Source organism: Ambystoma mexicanum, chromosome 2q (assembly GCF_040938575.1).
Source record: "Ambystoma mexicanum isolate Mex_15411 chromosome 2q, UKY_AmexF1_1, whole genome shotgun sequence".
NCBI lineage: Eukaryota > Metazoa > Chordata > Amphibia > Caudata > Ambystomatidae > Ambystoma > Ambystoma mexicanum.
In genome coordinates this window covers 831,720,605-831,744,558 of record NC_090924.1, presented here as the reverse complement: position 1 = coordinate 831,744,558, position 23,954 = coordinate 831,720,605, and the positions used below count along the sequence as shown (strand labels likewise).

The 23,954-nt window shown below is 46.2% G+C and overlaps 1 protein-coding gene across 4 annotated transcripts in view; it reads right to left on the bottom strand.

Annotated features, from left to right (window-relative positions):
- LOC138569769 (uncharacterized) overlaps nt 1–23,954 on the bottom strand; it is a 161,591-nt gene that overhangs the window by 46,071 nt on the left and 91,566 nt on the right. Inside the window, exons 3-4 of one of the 4 annotated variants that reach the window (XM_069648054.1) lie at nt 16,738–16,784; nt 9,528–9,635 (exon numbers count right to left, since the gene is read on the bottom strand). In XM_069648054.1, the coding sequence (XP_069504155.1) occupies nt 9,528–9,634 (107 nt within the window). In that variant the 5' untranslated portion in view covers nt 9,635; nt 16,738–16,784. Of the gene's footprint in view, nt 1–9,527; nt 9,636–16,200; nt 16,373–16,737; nt 16,785–17,255; nt 17,281–23,954 lie in introns of those variants that run through there. The other 3 variants (XM_069648050.1, XM_069648052.1, XM_069648051.1) reach the window with 3 other exon arrangements.

Here is a 23,954-nt window from a genome sequence, read left to right as displayed (position 1 = left end):
ATAGAAACCATATGCAGCAGCACCAGAATAGTCAAGGGAATGGTGCACAAAATCAGGGCCAGGCGCCAAATCAAAATGCTTTTACTCAGAGTCAGAATCATCAGGCCAATCAAGTGGAAACAGAGGAATAGGCGGGAATATTTTTGATACTCAGACAGGTGCATACTATAGTAATAGTAGTGATTACACCTTGAATGATGTGTTGTTACCCCAATAGGATAGCCCAGGACAGGGGTCGGAACCAGTATCCATTCCCATGACCCTACGTAGAAATGAAAGTTGGGAATGAGCATAGATTCCTCGTAGACACGGGGGCTCAGAGGTGCTCGATAGATCACTTGGTTCCAGATATACCTCTGTCAGGGCGACAAAATATCTCAGTAGGGTTCGCAGGCACCCCAGTAATAAATCCCGAGTCCAAATCAGTAGCAGTGACAATAGGGCCTTTTACTGAACATTGTCCATTTTCTTTTGACAGAGAATTGTGGGGAAAAACTCCTAGGATTGAATCTATTGAAAAAGCTAAGCATGGTCATCCACTACACACCAGATGGGGTATTCTTGACTATTTCTCCTCAGAATGGGCCAACTTCTGAATTTGTGACAAAATCTTTAACAGGGGAATTGAGTGAGGTGCCAACTTGTATTTGGGCCGTGAATGACAATGATGTGGGATGCTTGAAAATAGCGCCAGTGAAAATTGTTTTGAAAGAAGGAGTGACGTTACCACGTTTTCCACAGTATAAAATTTCAGCAGAAGGGGAGAAAGGATTGAAAAGTATTGTTTCTGATTTGGTGAAATTGGGAGTGATTGAAGAAATTACAGGCAGTGTATGCAGCAGCCCCATCCTTCCAGTGTATAAGAAAGGGGGTAATGAGGTACCGTACCGTTTCATAATTGATCTCCATGCACTAAACAAAGTAGTAGATCCCCAATTTCCGTTAGTGCCAGATGTCACTACGATATTGACAATGATCCCTGCATCGGCAGAATACTTTAGTGTTATCGATTTGAAGAACGCTTTCTTTAGCATTCCAGTACACAGAGAAAGCAGGTATTTATTTGCTTTCACTTTAGGAGGATGATCATTCACATTCACATGCATTCCACAAGGCTATACTGAAAGTCCAAGCATATAAAGTAGAGCATTGAAAGAACAGCTAGACATGTTAGAATTACCGGCAGACTGTGTGTTGTTGCAATACATTGGTGCTTTGTTAATCGCTGCTGACACAGAAGAAATTTGTAAAAAAGGTACTGTCTTATTATTGACCCATCTAGCTATGCATGGCCACAAAGCGATTTTAAAGAAATTGCAGGATTGTCAGAAAGAAGTGGCTTATTTAGGTTACTTACTTTCAAAGGAAGGGACAAGATTAATGCCAGAGAGAATAGAGAGCATTTCTGGTATACCTATTCCAAAGACGCAGAAGGAAGTAAGAGCTATAATTGGCATGGCTTCATATTGCCGTCAGTGGATTGTGAACTTCGCCTTAATTGTAAAACCAATGGTGGAATTGACAAAAAAGATGCCGTGATGCCTTTGCAGTGGAATGAAGAATGTCAGAAAGCATTTGACTCGCTAAAAACCATTTTGAGTTCTGCTCCAGTTTTGGGCACACCGAATTATGAAAAGGTTTTTAGGCTGTTTGTGCATGAGAGCAAAGGATGTGCGTTGTCTGTCTTAACACAGGAACAAGGTGGAAGAAATAGGCTGTGCGGTTATTTTTCTTCCGCGCTGGAACCTGTAGCGCATGCACTACCACGATGTTTGCGAGCTGTTGCAGTGGCTGCTGCATATGTGAATCAAACAGAAGGGATGGTATTGGGGCACACTTTAATTCTAATGGTGCCACATGCCGTAGATGTTCTACTTAATAGAATGCAGACGCAACACCTCACTTCTGCTAGATTGACTAGATATGAAATTGTATAGTTCACCCCCCACATCCAAATCATGAGGTGTAGCGCTTTGAATCCAGCAGAATTAATGCCAATGCACAGGGAAAACATTGATGAGACTGAATCACCTACCCATGATTGCTTAATGGTTACTGAGGAAGAAACAAAAGGGAGAATTGATCTACACGTTACGCCACTAAAAGAACCAGATGGAGAACTGTTTTGTGATGGTTCTTGCTTTAAATTACCTGACGGCACTTCAATTGCCGCATACGCTATCACCATGTTAAAAAGCATTGTGGAGAGTAAAAGAATCCCTTACAACTCTGCCCAAGCAGCAGAGATAATTGCCTTAACAAGGGCTTGTGAAATTTCAGAGAACTTGAGCATAACTATCTACACTGATAGCCAGTACGCCTTTGGCGTGGTTCATAACTTCGGCCGACTGTAGGCCGAGAGAGGGTTCCTAACATCACATGGGGCTAGAATTCAACATGGCCCTTTGATTGTACGATTACTGTCTGCACTTACGTGTCCAAAGCACTTGGCGATAGTGAAATGCGAGGCGCATAAAAAGGTGACATTCAAAGTGGGAGAAGGAAACGCATTTGCAGACAGAATTGCAAAGCGAACTGACACTGATTTGAATACAAAGATGTTAACAGTAGAATCGAAGGAAGTACCCTGTATGATAGAAAATGGAATTATAACTGTTAGAGAGATGCAAGCGGAAGCTACCGCCGATGAAATACAGGGATGGGCCAAGGGCTCTGCAGAACTAGACTTGGAGGGTTGTTGGGTGGACAAGAAGAGCAGGAATTGGATGTTGCCGAATGCTTATGTAAATGCGATGGCAACAATGGCTCACAGTCCCACCCACATCTGTGCGAAGAAAATAGTCCAACATTTAGCCACAGTCTGGGAAAATCCTCTCATAAAAAAGAATGCCGAAAGTCTAGTACAGAACTGCATAACGTGCCTACAGCACAATGTGGGGAAGGGAACAGTGACTCCAACAGGAAGTTTCAGACCTCCCTCTATGCCATTTGAAGTGATTCACTTTGACTTCATAGAAATGGAGAGATGCCAAAACCTGAAGTATGTTCTGGTGATCATATGTGCATTCAGCAAATGGGTGGAAGCGTATCCACTGAAAGACTGCACAGCCATGAGCATGGCGAAAGTAATACTACGAGAGTATTTCTCTCGCTTTGGTCTGCCCCGTGTCATATGGTCGGACAATGGTCCGCATTTTGTAGCTGCAGTGATATTTCAAATTTGTGCAGGTCTCCAAATCGATAAATGATTCCATTGCTCCAGGCATCCCATGAGTGCCAGACTTATTGAATGGCATAACGGCATCCTGAAATCCAAAATAAGTAAGATTTGTGCAGTCAGCAAGCTAAGCTGGGTAGATGCATTGCCAATAGCGTTACTGTGTATGCGAACATCAGTGCAAGCCAGAACTGGTATCTCCCCATACAAAATCATAATGGGAAGACCGGCGAATGTGTGGTGTGCACCCCAGCTGAAAAGAATGAGAGAGGTAGAATACCCTGTACACAGCATTTATTGTAATTCGTTAGTAAAAAAACTGCGTTTGATTCATCAGCAGGTGCAGGAGGCATTATCGGTGAGGTACACTGGTCCAGGACATGCATTGGAGACACGAACCTGGGTGCTGATTAGAAACTATGAGCGGAAAACATCGCTGGCACCCAGGTGGCGTGGGCCCTACCAAATCCTTTTGACCACGCAGACAGCAATATGCGTGGATGGGCGGAAAGCGTGGATTCAAGCCACGCATGCCAAGAAAGTCCCACCGCCATTTGACACTTTGACTGATCGGGACAAAGACCAGAAAGAGACAGCAGCGGCTCCAGGAACTAAAAATGCGTTTGCCAGTTCTTTGCCACAAAAATTACCTGATCCTGAAATAAAGCCTGATGAGATTGCCATAAGAGCCGAAGGGCAAAGGGCCCCCCAACGTTGTCCAGCAGATTCTTCTGCATCACTGCTGGCCGAGATCTAGCATATACCTCTGTGGCGCCCACCACCTTCTGTTGCGCCGCAGCCTGCATCATCGCCCGGGCACTCATCATCATCTGCCATTGTGCCCCTGGCTGACTCCAAGCTTGAGACCGGAAGTGCACCCGCACTATTTGTCGACCACACGGGAGCACATCGGTATAACCTGCGGAGCAGAAAAAAGGAGTGATCACATCTTCAGCTTTTTGTGATTTTATTGCCTATGTTTCCTTTTCTCGGATGAAGTAGGAACCGGAGGCCTAGAGGAGAGTGGCGTGCGAGTTGTGCAAGCTAGACAGCTCAACAAACGCAACTCCTTGGTGCTAAATCCATGTGTCCGGAACCTGAGCGGACAAGCGGGGCGCACATGGTACAAAGGCAGCTGCTCTGAAACTCTAGAGCAATGTGCAAATGCACGGGAATCTTACTAACCAGATAAGCAATCCAGGCTGAACGAGAACTGGCATGGAAGAACTGTAGACATTTATCGAACTCTCTGACATCTCAACAAGCGCATCGGCAGAAGATATTCACGAACACGGCGAGAGCAGAACGACGAGGGAAGATGCCAGAGCAAGCCAACGTCTCCTTCTGCACCAATGCTGATAGCGAATTAAACGCAGTACATAGAAAGGTGAAAAAGGGACATGGTCGAAAGAATTGTATGTTGGGTTTAACGATAATAATGTGTATAATGAGTATATTAGCCCCAATATTGACCATATCAGTATTATGGTACCTAGAAGAAATGCACCCCCTTGAAGTACTGTTGCCGACTGTAAACATTTCCACAACGGAAAGCCCAGTCCATGTGATTTCCTATACCTTGTCCCCAATGGAGGAGAGACAAAGGGAAGGATATGGAAACAACACATTACTATTGATAATGAACATGACACACTCAATACTAAGAAAGAACAAGTGTTGGGTCTATGCCCACCTGCCGCAGCATGGTGGTCAGGGAATAGGATGGTATATACAGTCCCTGCCATTAACTTCTGCATGTTATGCTTCTCTGAGTGCCTTATATTATGGGAAATGGAACGAAAGTGAAACTGGTCAATTAGACAAAACAAACATGAATGAATTCGAGGAAGTGATTATGAAACCGGTGGGTTGCTCCATATTCCATAAAAGACGATTAATTATACCAGCAATAATGCCACAGGATAGATTGTCTGTACCTTATAAATCTTCTGTGATCACGTTCCACATGAACCCAGAGGGGAATAAGGATGCAGAACCCCCTTCATATACAGTGAATTATAACCCTCATTCTGTCCCATTCTGTTTAAAGAAGAAGGGTTCTTTCCAGGTAGGAACATTTCCCAGATGCAGGAGCATAGCATTCCTTGATAAAGAAGTGGAACCAATATATGTGGAGAAAAAGAATATCCTTGGTTACCTAGGAACTGGGGAGGCACGTGTTATTTAGGCTTTCTGTTTCCAGGGGTGTTTCTTTTAAAACATCAGACATAACCAAATTGACCAGGTCATGACCTCGCCGGAATATTGAAGATGGGTTGATTGTAGGGGACATAGCAAAATCATTCATACCATTTTGGGGCCAGGAGATAAACTCCTATTACATAAGATGACTGTCTAGAATATTGGAAGAAACAATAAATGGAACCACCAACATATTATATAATATGACGCTTGAGGAAAAGGAATTAGATTGATGTCACTGCAAAACAGAATGGCCCTTGATATAATCTTAGTTGATCGCAGCAGTGTTTGCAAAATCGTGGGATCAGCGTGTTGCGTATTTGTAAGTGACTCCTCCCCCACGATTTTCGAAGCAATAAGAAAATTGCATGTATTAAGCTCTGACCTCCACCCTCCTGAGAGTGGTTGGGAGTTGAATATAAACTCCTGATTCTGGGAAGTGTTACGATCCTGGGGATGGAGGCTTTTTGCAATCTTAGTAGCAATTTTAGGAATATTTATGACGTGTTGTTGTTGCATACATTGTCTCCCCATAGTAGGCACAGAAATTAGTGGGGAATGTGTTCAAATGGTAGAACGAAAACACATTATTAGACCAAATACCCATATAAAAGAACGAATCATCTTCAAGACACTGACACTGACCCACAAGTGCATTCACCTCACTGCCCCTGACTACCTCTCCCAGAGGATCCACCCCGTCTCTTCTACGAGGCCAACCAGATCACCATATACTAACATGCTCTCTGTGCCATTAGTAAAAAAAGTCAGAGCGGGTGGATCCAGCTTCCCATATCTCGCACCCACGCACTGGAACGCCCTACCTCCCACAATCAGAGGCGAGTCCTCCCTCAGCACCTTCCGCAAAACCTTGAAAACAATCTTATTCACATAAGATGCGGTGCACTAGTCGAATACATCCCATATATTCCTAATGCATAAACTGTACTTTAATGACATACTGTACCAACCAAAATGTCAGCTCTATGCTTTGTCGAACTCATACTGTACCTATGAATGACTATATGCCTGTAACTAAGATTTTTGCAAGTAACAGCGCCTCAATACCTGTGGGTTACTTGCGCGCTATATAAATATAAATAAATAAATAAATAAAATAATGATAATGAATCCAAAACAATTAAAGAATTCATGGCAATTAAAATCGATGATGAAAAGGAGGAATCTGAGGGCGTATATGAGTCAGAGTGCGAATCAGATTCCGAGCCTGATCTAAACATTTAGTCGGAGGAAGATGCGATGTATGGATGAGGCGTTTTGGCATATGGCCAAGAGGAGGGTTTGTCAGTCTACAAAAGTAGACAATCCTCCAACAGAAGGCTTATGCAGGATAATTGGTTGGCCGAAGACCAACCGCCTCATTTAAAGTATAAAGAATATATGCTCATTAATCATTACGTAGCTATTAGTTTAACTAGAGTGCGGCCATTTTAAGGTAACCACAATCGCCATTTTTATTTTCTCTATGTTTCTCTTTAACATCGCCACTTTTGCCTCATGTAAAACTGCTTTGCTGTAGATATTATTTCGCTTCAATGGTCCAAGGTTATTAAAGACATGTTGAAACATTGCGCGGGGGCCAGACAGAAAAGCCCGTTTCCCTCCTTCACATATCCTTGGAAGTGGGGAGCAAGGCATTCTTATCAGTACACAGATGCCAGTGAATCTCCTTAAAATAATAGCAACGCACAAAGCTAATATTAAAGGGTTTGAATTAATGACCCCCTTCTGAGCGCTGTGAGTCCCCAGAGAGCAAGCTGACTTCTAGAGCGTGAATCGAAACCAGGAGATAGTAAGGCCTGGAATGTACCAGTCCCCCTACGCACAGCTTGTCCATGAAAACAGAAGCACTGTGTTCTCACAAATAAAGAATAGTGTCTGTAAATTCAAGATTGCAAACTGTTACTAAATATGGTGATCTAAAATGTCATATTCGACACCATTGTCAATCATCGCCTCCACTTCAAAGGGAATGAACTAGGGGTGGCATTGAATGTGTCAAATGTGTCATTACTGATTGTGAGATGCTCATTTTGTATATATGTAACTGATGTATGAGGTCTGTTAGACACACGTTGCGGGGCGTGGGACCATTTGGCCAACTGAGACTATTTGTTTTTGCAATAAACCCTAGATTTTGGACATACAACCTTGTGTCTGGCGTATCAGTTTGTGTGTTGTGATTGTGCCTTGTTTCCACATTCGAGGGTCCCTCAGGGGCCCCTTCACTATGGCAATTCCCTTCTGAACAAGAGTACCAACAGCAACCTTATACACGTGTTTCAGCATTGTTGGGCCTCTTCAGTGAGGTGGAGCTGTGCCTCTCTGAGCACAGTGAGCAGGGAGTCCACGCCTGGGTTCCCCCAGGTAACGCAGGGTGACCAACCCCAGGTTCCTTGAAAATGTTTTTCAAAAAGGTAGCAGGCTCCCTCTCCAGAAAGAACATGGCATGATAACCTGTTCTGTGGTATGTATTTTCCCACTATGAGAGTTTGCAGCCATATCTTTTTGCTCACTGTACCTTTCACAGATGGGAAATATCCATTTGCATATCAGTCTTTGTCCCGCCCACATGGGCAGTCCAGCACCGAAATGCTATGGTAATTCCCTTCTGAACACGAGTACCAACAGCAACCCCATATACATGTTTCAGCCTTGTTGGGCCTCATCAGTGAGGTGAAGCTGTACCTTGAAATTCTCCTTTATGTTCCCTCAAATGATACTACATATTTCAAATATTTTCTCCAAATCTCCGAAGTGTTCTCTGCAGATATCCCAAATCGTCTGGGTATGTGGGTATTTCACCATATAGTCCTGCTGCTCTGTGCCACATTGTAGAGTGAACAAGTTTGATGGAGTGTTGAAGGGAGGGCGTGTGAGCAGGTGGCATGGGTAAAGTGCACTGACTGTAGTTTCTTGGCTCCTTGTCAGTAACTTTGAGAAGACTTCAAGAATGGAAATTGAATAACGTGTAAGCTGAAGTGAAAGGGAAGATACCACTACTCATGAAACAGTGCATGTGCCAGAATGCACTGTGCCCAACTCAGCACAGAAGGCCATCTACCCATTACATGATCCGAAACTATTTAATTCTCCTGAAAATGTTATTGATGTTCAATTCTATATGTTTTCCGGGATAGTCCGAGTCAGTGGGCCTCATTACGAGGCTTGCGCTCCCGTAATGAAGGGTGCCGGTACGGGACCAGCACCCTTCATTGCGGGAGACGCAATTACGAGTTCCCTTTGCTGGACACTATAAGGAAGCCTGGTAAAGCCAGGCGTCCTTAGCGGGTCCCGTGAGGGGAAGTGAGTTTAAACATTTTGCAATGTGATTCCAGGGTTTTCAGAGGACTAGCACAGTGCATTGTGAAGAACGATTTCCATCATTCCAGTCTCGGGAAGGTCTGAAGTTGCTTTTCCAAGGATTTCAGCTAATCAAAACTGCGCATTGTGGCACATACAGTGTTGAAATATGTGGTGGTTTATGTTGAGTATGACCAATAAAACAGATGGTAAACAAGACACAGCAAGTGGACGTATCCATCTTCCTAGTTCTACAGTGGCTCGGCACTGTAGGATTTGGGGGTATGATGGCTGAAGAAAGGCTGACTCATTCAGTGGGGGCCGGAGGAAGTGGACATCTATTGGGGGGACACTAACGTTTCCCTTTATCTTCTCTTCCTATATTGTCAAACAGGCTTTTTCACAAAAAGAGAAATACTGATCAAACCAGGGAAACAGAGGCACCTTCTACTGGCATCACGTGCTTGCTTTTTGACATGTCAGAGCACTTTTCTTAATGTTTAATAGTTTCCTTTTCTGAGGCAGTATTTGTGGCTGACTTTAGTGAGGCTGAAAAGATACCGATGCAATTATTCTAGGCAAAATGTTAGAACAAACGTTCCTACTTTGTTGTAAACATTGAGAAACCATCTCAACAGCACACTATGAGAGACGCTTATCATATCTCATGAATTAATTAAACATGTTCCTGAATCTTTATATGTTTTACAAAAATGAGGGCGAGTACATTTAGGCAATGATTCCATAGATGGCATAAACATCTATACATATATACATACAGAGTGCACATAATTACTTTTAGAGAGTTGATGTTAGTGCTTACCCAGAATACCGCAGTGTGTATTTGGAATTGTTTGTGATCTCGATGGCCACGCATCTTCCCACTTCGATTTTTTGCAGGATCTGTTGCACAGACGTCTTTTCAGCCATCCTGAAACAGGTTCATAAGGAATTACTCATCTAGGGGGAGGCTGATTGCTGGGATGCCTAGTCACCATTCCCAGCGTGATGTATATACCGCTCTGTGTCTTGCTCTTCAGTCTCACTCAATATCACCATCTCCAGTTAGGTAAGTGTTACGTAGATTGATTAAAGAAGGGCAATTGTAAGGGATATGGCCTAATTATTTGAGCGAGCCGTTCGAACGTCAGCAGCACACACTATATAAGTAGTTGAACTCAATCAATCACTCAAATAAAAAGGCTCTGTGAGTTATAAATGTACATAAATAGGTCATTTGTTACTGACATTCTGCATGCATGAATGCCTGGGTGAAAAATCCATGAATGCCTGGGAGAGAGGTGCATGAATGCCTGGGAGAGAGGTGCATGAATGCCTGGGAGGGAGATGCATGAATGCCTGGGAGGGAGATGCATGAATGCCTGGGAGAGAGGTGCATGAATGCCTGGGAGAGAGGTGCATGAATGCCTGGGAGAGAGATGCATGAATGCCTGGGAGAGAGATGCATGAATGCCTGGGAGAGAGGTGCATGAATGCCTAGGAGAGAGGTGCATGAATGCCTGGGAGAGAGGTGCATGAATGCCTGGGAGAGAGGTGCATGAATGCCTGGGAGAGAGGTGCATGAATGCCTGGGAGAGAGGTGCATGAATACCTGGGAGAGCGATGCATGAATGCCTGGGAGAGAGGTCCATGAATGCCTGGGAGAGAGGTGCATGAATGCCTGGGAGAGAGGTGCATGAATGCTTGGGAGAGAAGTGCATGCATGCCTGGGAGAGAGATGCATGAATGCCTGGAAGAGAGGTGCATGAATACCTGGAAGAGAGGTGCATGAATGCCTGGGAGAGAAGTGCATGAATGCCTGGGAGAGAGGTGCATGAATGCCTGGAAGAGAGGTGTATGAATGCCTGGAAGAGAGGTGCATGAATACCTGGGAGACAGATGCATGAATGCCTGGGAGAGAAGTGCATGAATGCCTGGGAGAGAGGTGCATGAATACCTGGGAGAGAGGTGCATGAATGCCTGGGAGAGAGGTGCAACCTGGGAGAGAGATGCATGAATGCCTGGGAGAGAGGTACATGAATACCTGGGAGAGCGATGCATGAATGCCTGGGAGAGAGGTGCATGAATGCCTGGGAGAGAGATGCATGAATGCCTGGGAGAGAGGTACATGAATACCTGGGAGAGCGATGCATGAATGCCTGGGAGAGAGGTGCATGAATGCCTGGGAGAGAGATGCATGGATGCTTGGGAGAGAGGTGCATGAATGCCTGGGAGAGAGGTGCATGAATGCCTGGGAGAGAGGTGTTCATATGCTTTGCTTAGTTACTCACATCTCAATAAACATTTGGTCCTAAATATAAAGCAGTACACAATTGTGAATAAGCAAATCTAAATAAAAAACAATACTTCAGTTGCCAATATATGAAAACTTCTGAAACACAAAAAAATACAATCATCAACATAGTGATAAAGACATTTTTCTTTGTTTTAAAAGTTTAAATATGTGAAGCAAATCTGATCAAACTATTTCATGATATAAAGGCAAATTAGAATTGGGGGCGGAGAAGAAAAAGGCTGGGAAAAATCAGCTTGAATTTTGGATTTTTAGCTGAGAGAATGAAACAGAACACAGATCGGAGTAAACACATCTAAGTATATAGAAAGAAGACCATGGAAAGAATTTGGGCCTCCTCCAGCCCACCAATCCACCCTGCACTGCCCTACCTTGAGCGCTGACAGCCACCCATATTAAACTACTGCTGCCTGGTCTTCACCTGTGTCTATTTCCTACATTAAATTCATGGTTTCCAGCACTTTTGGGCCCCCATCTTCACTCCCTCCCGCACTAATGCTATGGTTGTCCTCCTGTTACCATTGCTTACCTTGTCCCTCATTACGAGTTTGGTGGTAATTGGGCAGTAAATCCGCTGAATTACTGCCAAACTTGATTACTGGTACTGCCACTTGGGTTTCTATGTGATATTTCTGCTTTATAAAGGCAGCACATCAAAAAGACCGATTTATTTTGGCCGTTTTGTCTGCAGCCTTCAAAAGCAGAAATAGAACGCTACTGGGGCAGTTTACTCCCCCATCACCCTCACAAAGCCGAACCCCTGGCAACACCCAGCCCCACCCAAACCCCACCCCAGACACACTCACCCATACACACAAACATGCATACACACTTATGTTTACCAACTCCACCTCCCTTCAACAAACCACAAACATTCTCCCTCCTCCTCCACATACACAAGCAGACACTCAAACTGTACCACACCAAAAACACTTACCTCGTAACCCAAATCTCTCAGGGGCTGACAGTTTGATTCCGGCTCGGAGCAGTCTTTCTAAATGGATTTTTTATAAAAAGGAAAACATCACTCCATACGGCCATTTTGTCACGTGGAGTTGCACATGTGATTCAAAAGGCGGTAGGGTGGTGTCATTCTCTCCTTCCATTTTTAGTTTTTGAATTTTTGTTATCACTTTTTCTCAGAGCAATTGTTGAGATTTTAGAAGGTTATCTGAATTATATTTATGATCATTTTTTTTCATGAACAATTGATGTGTAATAAAAAGATGAATTTTTGTATCTAAATTGTGACGTTTCAATGAGTACATTCACACAAGTTTAAAATTCTGGTATGCTTCCACTGTTTGGCGGTTTGTCTACTAATCCTTAAGGAATTCTAGGGAATAATTAAGAGGAGAAAGGATCTTTTTTTGCTTAGATTATTGTGTTCAAAGGGTCTCGATCCTGTCCTCTTGTTTTTTTTTTTTTTTTAAATACCCTGGTTCTCAATAGTATATAGGGTGGTGTAATTCCCCATTTTTGGAGTCCCCACGACTCAATGTGAATTTTTGGAGGACTTTCCACCGGCAGAATTACTGCACAGTAATTCTGCCAGTGGTAAATCCAACAAAACCTATAATTTGCCAGTTCAGGAAAAACAGTGATAACTCTGTTTCCCAGCATTATTATTTTTTAAGAGTCTGCCTCAACACATTGTTTTACGATATGAATGTCACTCTGAACACCTATTCATGTACCCTCTTTACCAACCATGTTCCCCTCCCTATTTTTCAAAGCAGTTGTAACTGCAGGTTGGCACATTAAGCAAACTTTGTTTTGTAAAATCAACAAACTGCAATACTGAATTGATAATCTACCGGCACAGAGAAAAAGAGAGGTGGGAAAATGGGGAAATGCTGCATGGCCTAAATCTGCTGTTCCTAATACTGATGACTACATTATGGGCCTGATTTATGGAAAAGTGTGCATAATACCTGCAAAGGTTGCGCAATCTGACATGCAAACACCTCCAAAGTTGCGAAGCTTCTGCGCAAGTCTGTACACCTGCTTACGGGTGGCAGAAAGTTCGAGGGCTTTGAGTGGACATTTCGCAGTTGAGTGGTTGCGCAGTCACATCCATGAATACGCTTTGTCGTGCGCATTTGTGGGCATGGTATGGACTGCACTCGGTCGGCCCAATAACGTGGCCCGTCACTCGTAACAACCACTTTTTCCTTTGTTCTTCCTAATTTTTCAAGTCCATTTTCATTCCTGCCGCCTACTCCACCCTCTGCGCGAACTCCACGCAAGTTACGAAAAAGTGCAACGCACTCGATTCCATGAATCGATGGACAGGGTTTCGCACGCAGAATGACGTGCAAATCCAGAATTTTCCACACAAATGATTCCATGGATTGGGCCCTATATCTCCCAGCATTGTTTTGTTCTCTTTCCCATTTACATGAAATGTCAGTGGGCTCCCTGAGGCACAACAGTTCTGGTCCTTGATATTGTTTATCTACCATGATTTGCGTATAAGAGGATCACTCTTTTAGGAACCACACTACAAGCAGCTTGCAGGATCTGCTGTGTGAATTTCGCAAAGGCAGCATCAAAGTTCAAGTTTTTCATTAAGGAAAAATCGTTCACCTGCGATTGTGTATTAACTAAAGAAACAAACTATGCATTTTAAAACTACCACCTTTTCACAGTAGCTCAGAAAGAGAAAAGGGTAAATGTAGATTTAGTTTATTAAAGAAATGAGTCAGACGAGAGGTGAGTGGGTGCCCGTTGCCATTAGACTGCTCAGAATGTTGTTACTGAAGATACAGAACTCATTCCAAACAAGCCCATTGGTCAGTGCACCTTACTTGGGGACTAATTAAGCAATAATCAACACCTCCTCTGGCTAAACTAGTTGGTAACATTCCGGATCCCGAGTTAATATATCTGAGCTTGGTGAGAGCCTTTCATGAGGGTTCCTGAACCGTTACCACGAAATCCAGCCTGGTTATCCAGTGATTATTGCTATTAGCATACCAGGTTTAGGTTTTGGGGGGCTGAAAGCAAAGTATTTGTTTGCAACAATGTTCAGGGGGCCACACAACATGTTGTTTCAAACACATACTCACCCAACATCAACAGCCATGAAAATGGAAGGCAGGACTCAGAGCAGGGCCCCTCTTTAATTTCCATTGCAGCCCAGGGGCATGTGAGTAGAGGATTGGTGGTGTCAGGAAAGAGAAAGCCAGGAAGGGGAGCAGACAGGGGAGCAAATGGGAAGTGTCAGGGAGAGGGAGGGAAGATGTTCAGCAAGAGCGAGCAGTGTGGAGCTTGCTCGAATGTGGGCTTTGATCGTGAGATTCAGCCTGCGTTCTGAGTAACCTGATTGGCTGCTGCACCCGCCCTGGATGCTAATGAGAAGCATTATATCCCAAAGTAATCCAAACTAGGCTTTTGCATGCTTCATTTTCGTCTAACATATCTACTTGAATCTATGACTCTTGTACAGTGCCCTGATGACTAAACTAGCCTTGCTGGTGCTAATAAAATAAGAAAGACAAAACAGGATTAAGTTCAGGTTCTATTTTAAAATATTCAGGAGTCAAGCTTTAATGTAGAAGATAGATCTAACTTTCTCAGTGCAAAGGCACGGCCCATAGCCCAAATCAAGGAGATGCCAAGAGTTCCGGGTAAGAGTTTGCTCTCACCATAACAGATTTGAAAAATATCACACAGTCTGTAAAGCGATATCTCCCTATCAAGCATAAAACACAAATCAAGGCACTCTGTTCAACAACCAAGACCCACGCAATCAGAGGACCACAATGCAGGAAAAACCTAGCTATGCAGTATGCCCTGGTCAGAAATGTGCCCGCTGGCCATGCTCCCTCAAACAGGCCATGAACGTTCAAAGAATAAGAGCAGGACAAACAATAAAGGCGATGGTGGACGGGTTCGGGGAAAATGGGCATTGCCCACTAGTGCCATAAGAGAGCCAGAAAAGATCTACAACATTTCCTTTTCAAATATTCTTTCAACTGCTAGTGGCACAGTGATAGAACTCCCACAGCCTCAACAAGGGGAGCTTGACCTTATCCCACACTCTACCATTTGCGGATATAACTGCATCCGCTAAGCAGAAACCACTGTACATCATTACTAGGCATTGATATGCAATCCACAATGGCAGCAGGGTGAAGGAAGTGACCAATATTATCGACCATTTCCATCAGGGAGTGGCAAAGAAGGCACACTGAAACTATCATGAGAATGCATAGTTTCTATGATTGGTACCATACTATATATATCAACACGAGATGAAGCCACTGTAGGGCTTAGTTGGGCTAATGATAATAACAAACAGCCACTTTAGACCGAGATAAGAGATCACCCTAATTTTGGTGTACTAGGGAGTAGGAGCTAATATCCTTTGGGAAATAAAAAGGGAATGTGTAATGTGAATAGAGAGAACATTCATCTTTCCAAAGTGAGCATTCATACTCAAAAAGACAATATTCAAGAAAGTGTATCATGTTATGGTGGACATGTTTAGTGGTAAGAAACATGCAGTGCCAATGAAAGAAACAGTTATCTATGCCACAAATATCCTGAAAAGCATGAGAATGGCCTGTTTCCAAATATTTTCACGCTTTGCTGCTCATTAACCTCTGCAAATCAACAAAACAAGTTTGCACTGAGATTGAAACTATTGGTAACAAAGTCCCAGATCTACTTAAGCAATATGCCCCGGGCCATTACCTGACTCAGTAATGTCCCCGCCATGAGGGGCATATTGCTATTCATACCCCGGCCCACAATATCTGCGTGACCGGGGTAGTAAAAGCAGTTTTTTCTGTCCCGAAAAAATAAAAAATAAATACAAAAAAGAAAATGGCTGCCTGGAAAGGGAAAATGGAGTCCGTTTTCCCTTTCCATGGCAGCCATTGGGAGCGGACGCGCTGGGAACAGAATTGATCCCAGCGCGTTCACTCCCAAAAGATGACAGAGAAGAAGGTAAGTGGAGTTGGGAGGGTGGGGGAGAGGGAGGGGAAAAAAATAAAAAATAGACGTGCCTGATTCCCCGGCGGGGGACAAAGGCAGCCTCCAGCCGTGTGAAGGCTCGGAGCGGGGATGGCCCCACTCCGAGCCGCTACATGGCTGGAGGCTGCCACGCCACCCGCTGTGGACAAAGAAGGCAGAAGGTAAGAGGTGTTAAGAAAGGGAGAACAAAAACACATACCTGAGTCCCCGGTGGGGGGCAAAGGCAGCTTCTCAGCCTTGAGGAGGCTCGGAGTGGGCATAGCCCTGCTTCAATGGTTCAAAAACCCAAAGGAATCCAGGAAATTGCGCCCAATAAGGTAAGAAATGTATTTTGTTGTTAGTATTAGCCCCTCTATGATAACACGTGTTTCGGCCAAGCGGCCTTTTTCAAATCAGGGCTAGAACATAAATCATAAATCAACACCCAATCATTTAAGTATCATCGCAAATGCCAATCAATTGTCCGTAGTATTAGGCAAAAGACAACCATATAGTATAGCAAACCAAGAAATACGGGTTGGCATTGTGATGAATAAAACATTATAAGTAATCAACATATCATACGAATATAATCATTGTAGTAAAAGTAAATGTGTGAACAAACAGGGTAGGGGAAAGAGAAAAGGGCGAGAAAAACAAACAACAAACAAACAAGACAAAAACATCTTATTAGTTATACAATCTTTAGGTATAACAATGTAGTTTAAGGCTGTTCGGTAGTAGATAAATGGCTTACCCTCGTATCTTAATTTCGTATTGGGTTTAATCCCATATTAGAGGGTTCTGGTGCAAAACAAGGGTTCAAAAATATATAAAAGCTCATCAGTTCCAGTGTTAGATGCATTATGATATGTTACATATGCACCAAAATTCTTTGACATACGTTTAAATGCCTGTGCGTTTATCTATTGCCCCTAATGTCACGTGTGCTAAGTAAACAGCATTTGTTGTAATCTGATAAAGCCGCCTATGCACTTAAAGTTGTTCAAGCACTCATGAAGAAATTCCGGTCCCTCCTTCAAACGTCTCGGTTTTGTGATAGTCCGTAACCGATTACCCTTCACACCGCCTGTGGCACATCCACAGATAGCCCAAACACACAAAAGTATTCCATTCGTACCTTCCCGTGTATGTATAAATAATCGTGGCGACAGAGTCCCTCAGTACATACATAGATCATTTCCTAAAAAATATACCAATGTTTCAGTGCGATATGAATAACCGCAAACGCTCAATCGCTTCATCGTTACTTACATTTAGTCATTCGCGTTGTCTGATTCGGCGAAGTGAAACTTGCGGGCGCCATCTTGGGACTATTTGTTTTCCCTGTTCCCAAGGTGACGCTTCGCTCAATGCAACGCTACGCTTCATTGCTAAGTAACCAATGCGAAGAGTCCTACGTTCTGCAAATACATTCTAATGTTTTCAAATACTTTATACGTGTAGTTAATCCTTGTAATCATTATTTTAAAGAAATAGCCTGTACCATACAACGAACAAAATGGTTGTTACAAATATTTTAAAAGGAAAAATCGCTTGATCATCGACATGGCGCACTCAAAACCTGTCCAGTGCTACTACACTTATGTACTGGCTAAGAAATGCCTGTTATGAAATATTAAGTGTATAAATAATTAGTCCCAACTATAAAAATCTTTGATTGCTCACACTAGTCACTGAAGTATGTCTATGGTCCCGTAAAAGCCCCAAGGCTCCTGCGTCTCTCCCACCCTCTACAACATCTTTACCAAGCCCCTATTTGACAAGTTGGACAGACTGGGTGTCTCATATACCAATTATGCAGATGACACCCAGATCCTCATACCCGTCTCAGGCAACTACGCTTCAGATACGGCCTTGGTAAACAAAATATATCTCATCATTCAGGCATGGATGGCCACACACGGTCTATGTCTAAATGATGAGAAAACTGAAATCCTGCTCCTCGGATCCAATACCAATCTCAAAAAACTCAGCTCCAACTATAAGGCCTTCAACATTGATGGCAATACCATCACAGTGGCCAAAACAGTGAAAACACTAGGCTTTCACCTTGATGCAACCATGTCACTAAAAAAACAAGTCAACTCACTAGCATCCTCCACCGCCTACACATGCAAGCTAATTAGGGCAAGTAGAGCCTTCCTCACCCAAGCTAGCTGCATCATCATAGCCAACGCCCTAATACTATCCAGACTGGATTATTGCAACGCCATGTACCTAGGAGCCAACAAATGCATAACCAACAAACTACAGACACTACAAAACAACGCTCTCAGAACAGCCCTCAACCTACCCTCTAAGGAACACATCTCCAACAAAAGAAGAGAACACAAATGGCTTAAAATCCATGACCGCATCTCCCTCAAAACGGCATCACTCACCCACAAATGCTTAAACAACGCAGCCCCCCCCTATCTCGCATCCAGAATAAAGAAAAAAACGTCCACCCGCCCCACCAGATCGATCAATTCCTACTGCCTGCAGGTACCCAATTTCAGACAAAAGAAAACCGGCGGCAGCAGCTTCTCTGTCCTGGCAGCCCAACACTGGAACACCCTCCCACTCCACATTAGGACTGACCAATCCTACTATAGCTTCAGGCGAAACACCCTCACTTGGCTGCGGGCCAATGATACTCACGACTAACCCTGCCATCTAATCTGATCATGCCAGTGCTATAACCTGACTACCATGCACAGCCTTAAATTTGTAAATATGTAAATGCAACCGAACTGCCCCTACGCACAGTATTAATATGTAAATTTGTAAGCCTTCGCTCAACTATATGTATATATGCACATCCCACACAATGTAACTGTAAATGCAATGCACTTTTTCTCATGCCTATCTTATTCTGTAACCAAGTTTTTAAGTAATCCTATCTTCCTGACCTCTGTTGCGCCCTGTTACCTCTGGGTTTTGCGCGCTATACTAAATAAATAAACAAATAAATAAACAAACAAACAAACAAACAAACAAACAAAATATGAAAAACATAAGTTAACTTATAAGAATGATGCCATTTCCGAATCTAAATTTAAATCTAACACAGTTGTATTAAAATAACAAATTAATTTCACCTCTGCCTGATGTAATACTTTAACAAGCCGATTCATGGAATCAACGTGCGCCGAAAAAACGGCGCACTCGTGCGAAAACGTACGATTCGCAGTGAAATAGCGAAAATCGCAGTGCAAGTGCGATTATCGCAGTGCAAGTGCGATTATCGCACAGAAAACATCGCACATCTATTCATGGAAGTCCGTGCACGCGCGAAATGTGGGATGTGCGCTGAAAAAGTGCGCAGCGCACGCTGGCGCACAGGTCATCGAACGCCGTGCGATAAGGCCACAGCGAATTCGCACATAGCGCGGCGCACATAACAAAAGTAGGCGTAACACGGGGCGTCACACGCAGAATGGGGAACAACTTGTGAAAATGTGGGCGTCACGGGGGAAGTACAGGAGGCAAGTGCGCAGAACGCCCACACACTCGCCTACAACACGTATTCATGGAATCGAATAGGGAAAAACAGCGCACGGCCAAAGACGCGCACAGGCCCATACATGTCCGCCACACGAAAGCAGGCGGTAGCGTCCCTGCGCAGGAAACAAATGTGCGCCAAAGTCCTACACGCGCGAGAAGGCCCACACGCGATCAGGCCTGGGGGAGCGTGTGCGTGTATTTCAGGGGTGCGTGTGAAGTTCCACACGCGATTGGCTTGGGCGCGTGTATTTCAGGGGCTCGCGGGTGTTTACACACGCGATCGGGCCTGGGGGAGCGGGGTACGTGTATTTCAGGGGCTCGCGGGTGTTTACACACGCGATCGGGCCTGGGGGAGGGGGGTACGTTTATTCCAAGGGCTTGCGGGTGTTTTTACACGCGATCGGGCCTGGAGGAGCGGGGTACGTGTATTTCAGGGGCTCGCGGGTGTTTACACACGCGATCGGGCCTGGGGGAGCGGGGTACGTGTATTCCAGGGGCTCGCGGGTGTTTTTACACGCGATCGGGCCTGGGGGACGGGGTACGTGTATTTCAGGGGCTCGCGGGTGTTTACACACGCGATCGGGCCTGGGGGAGCGGGGTACGTGTATTCCAGGGGCTCGCGGGTGTTTTTACACGCGATCGGGCCTGGGGGAGCGGGGTACGTGTATTTCAGGGGCTCGCGGGTGTTTACACATGCGATCGGGCCTGGGGGAGCGGGGTACGTGTATTCCAGGGGCTCGCGGGTGTTTTTACACGCGATCGGGCCTGGGGGAGCGGGGTACGTGTATTTCAGGGGCTCGCGGGTGTTTACACACTCGATCGGGCCTGGGGGAGCGGGGTACGTGTATTCCAGGGGCTCGCGGGTGTTTTTACACGCGAGCGGCCCTGGGGGAGTGGGGTACGTGTATTCCAGGGGCTCGCGGGTGTTTCTACACGCGATCGGGCCTGGGGGAGCGGGGTACGTGTATTTCAGGGGCTCGCGGGTGTTCACACACACGATCGGGCCTGGGGGAGCGTGTGCGTGTTTTTCTGGGGTGCGCGCGAAGTTTCACACGAGATCTGGCCTGGGGGAGCGTGTGCGTGTATTGCAGGGGTGCGCGTGAAGTTCCACACGCGATTGGCCTGGGCGCGTGTATTTCAGGGGTGCGCGAGAAGCTTCTCACACACGATTGGCCTAGGCGCGTGTATTTCAGGGGCTCGCGGGTGTTTTCACACGCGATCGGGCCTGGGGGAGCGTGTGCGTGAATTTCAGGGGTGCGCGTGAAGTTCCACACGCGATTGGCCTGGCCGCATGTATTTCAGGGGTGCGCGAGAAGCTTCTCACACGCGATTGTCCTGGGCGTGTGTATTTCAGGGGCTCGCGGGTGTTTTCACACGCGATCTGGCCTGGGGGAGCGTGTGCGTGTATTCCAGGGGTGCGCGAGAAGTTCCACACGTGATTGGCCTGTGTACACAATTCCATTGGACCAAAGGCCCTGACAGCGCAGGTGCCTCTGTGACGTGACACGCGCGGGCGTGTCCCTGTCCGAGTGTCAGCCTGCGTGATTGGAGGATAGTGCCTCAGTGCGTATACGCGGAAGTGACGTTGGACGTGTGTTGCGGTTTAAAAGGTGCGTGTAGTACGTCATTTCCTTGTACGTGCTTCCCGTGGAGAGCGAGTCGGTGAAATCTGTACTTCTTGTCGGTTCACACGCGATTTACTTCACAGCGTTTCCAGTTCGTACTCCCTGTAACCTCTGTCAGTATTTTTCTGATAATCTTTTCGACCTGTTTCCTCAAACAGCGTTGACTTCTCCTTTTGTCCTGTCTCCTCAGACAGTGTACAATTCTTCTTTTGGCGGGGGTGTTGCCAACGCGCGCACGTGCGTATTTTTCACGCTCTTTTCCCAGGCAGACGGTGAGTCGCGCACGTATTTACCAAATGTGCTAGCCCCGTGTGTAGCGTACCCCTTCAGAGGTCATTGTAGGCTGCGTGTGACACGCATACGTTCATTTTTGTGTTCCTGGGTGCCACAGCGTAGTGCAGGTTCCTTTTCCCACGCACGTGGTCTACGAGGGGTCGCGTGCACGTCATTTTCTGTTTTAGGGGTGCCTGTGCGTTGCGTGACCCGTCATCTTACCCCAGGGGTTACATACAGCCTTGCTAGAGCACTTGGGTACGAATTCCATCTAGTACCCTACCCCTTTGACCCCCAATTGCCCAGGACAATTGTCCACTGCAACTCCCATACGCTGACTCCATCAGTGCCATGGCTGGGAGGCGAGCAAGTGGTAAGGGTGGCAAAGGTGGCCGAGCCTCAAGAGGTGGGCGTGGTGGGCGCGGTAGGGGACGTGGCCAGGATTTGCAGACTCCCCCAAGCCCCCCACGTGTGGAGGACCAGTCAGGGACACACACTCCCCCCCCATGGTTGAGGGAAACGTGGCTGACACCATCCCTGCTCAGCCCTTGTTGGACCGGCCCGTTGTGGCACCTGACCTAGCACAGGGTGACTCCCAGGCTGACTTCCAGGTCGCCAAGTCTAGGCCATGGGTGGCGGCGCAAGCCAGTGTTACCAGGCCACGTGGTACAGGGGCAGCCATGTCATCTGCTGCCCCGAGTAGGCGGGGTGGGGAGGCTGCAGGGGCAGCTGCAGCTCCGTCCACCCCATCTCTGACTCCCCCAGCAAGGACAGTGTTAGTCCCGGTACATCAGACTGAGGTTCCCCCTGCCATCATCACACTTCAGCTAATGCCTGCAGAAAGACATGTGGTCAGTGTGCCATCGCACATTACTACTACACAGTCCACCGGTGCTCCTGCCTCTAGTGTCCAGAGTGGCGTAGGGCACTCCGGATCCCCACCACCCACAAAAAGAAAGAGGAAGAGTGCTCGTCCAGTACAGGCTGATGACCCCGACACGGCTACACGGTCCGGCACGCCAAGGAAGCCTAGCTTCAATGATGCCGAACTGGATGCACTTGTGCAGTATGTGTCCGAACATGACGCCGAAATGTTGGTCACTTCAGGGTGTAGGATTACACCTGCTCGACGTCAGGCACACTGGCAGTCCATCGCGGACAGCATAAGTGCCCTTGGGGTCATGAGGCGCACAGCTGTTGAGTGCTACAAGCGCTGGAACGACCTTAAGCGTAGGGCAAAGAAAAAGCTGGCCTCAAGTCATGCCGCAACTCTGGTGACTGGAGGTGGGTCTCCACAAGAGGACATAGAACTCACTCTACATGAGCATGTTGCTGGGACCTACGTCACAGAGGAGCAGATCCAAGGTGTGGGAGAGCTGCCAGATTACGAGGCATTGTCCGGTGAGTGCACATGCATGTGTGTGTGATCCATGTGTATGTAGTTTGTGGGAGGGGATTTGGTTGAGTGCCAGGTCAGGGTGTGTGTGCCTGAGTGTTTTGTCCCAACCATGTGCTTCATCCAATGCATTCTGCGCCCCGGGATTTGGGTATTACAGTGTCCCTTCTGGCCACAGTAGGCGTTTTGCACTACATTGCGCCAGTTGCCCTTGAAGTGGCATCTTGCTACCACATTGTTCCGTATTAAGCTGATTAAGCAGGCCGATAGTAGGGATTCACCTGGTTCTACTGCGCATCACTCTGCCCCATTGTCACATATATGTCATGGGCATGGTACATGCCATCTGTGTGATGGCATGTGTCATGTATGTGTATTGGACATGCCACTCACAGGCCAATGTGTGATGGCACTGCTAGCCAGCATGCAGCTGATGTGTTGCTCTCCCATCTTGGTGTCATCAGTGTCTGACATTTTCCTCCCCTTCCAACTCATGGCCAGTGCATGCATGGGAGGGTTATAGTCATGTGGGACATGTGTAAATCAAGTACTGGTACTGTAGCTTGTCTGGCCTAATAGCGTGCCATGGTGCTAATGCCTGTTTCCATTTTTTTTCTTTCTTGTTTTTGCAGAGGATGACGCACCTGATGCTGTTGAGGGAGAGGAGATGGTGCAGGCCCAGGAGGGATCTGAAGCATGACCAGGCACCAGTAGGGGACGTGGTTTGGTGGTGGGGGAGAACCCTCTCTTGCTGCAGGCCATACTGTCCCGGGGTGTCCCTGGCTGCACCTCCCCAGAACTCTTTTCAGGTGTTGATTCGGATGAGGCCTATGTGGATTCGCAGGTATGTGTTCATGGAAGGGATACTGTTCTGTCCGACCCACCTGCACCAGGGGTAGAGCCCACTATGGGGATGTCAGTGTTGGTAGGTGCGCCTGTGGTGGTTACGGATGCAGGGCCACACTCCGCAACATCTGATCCTGTTCCTGGGCCAGCGGTTCAGAGGGGAAATGCAGTCCAGCAGCCTCAGGCAGTGCCGACACAGCAAGGCGCAGTTCGCCTTGCCACAGACAGGTGTGGTGCCCGCCAACGCGGTGGCCGTCCGCCACCAGGCAATACCGCATGGGAGCAATCCATTTACGGTATGGCCAACCAACAGGCAGCATCATC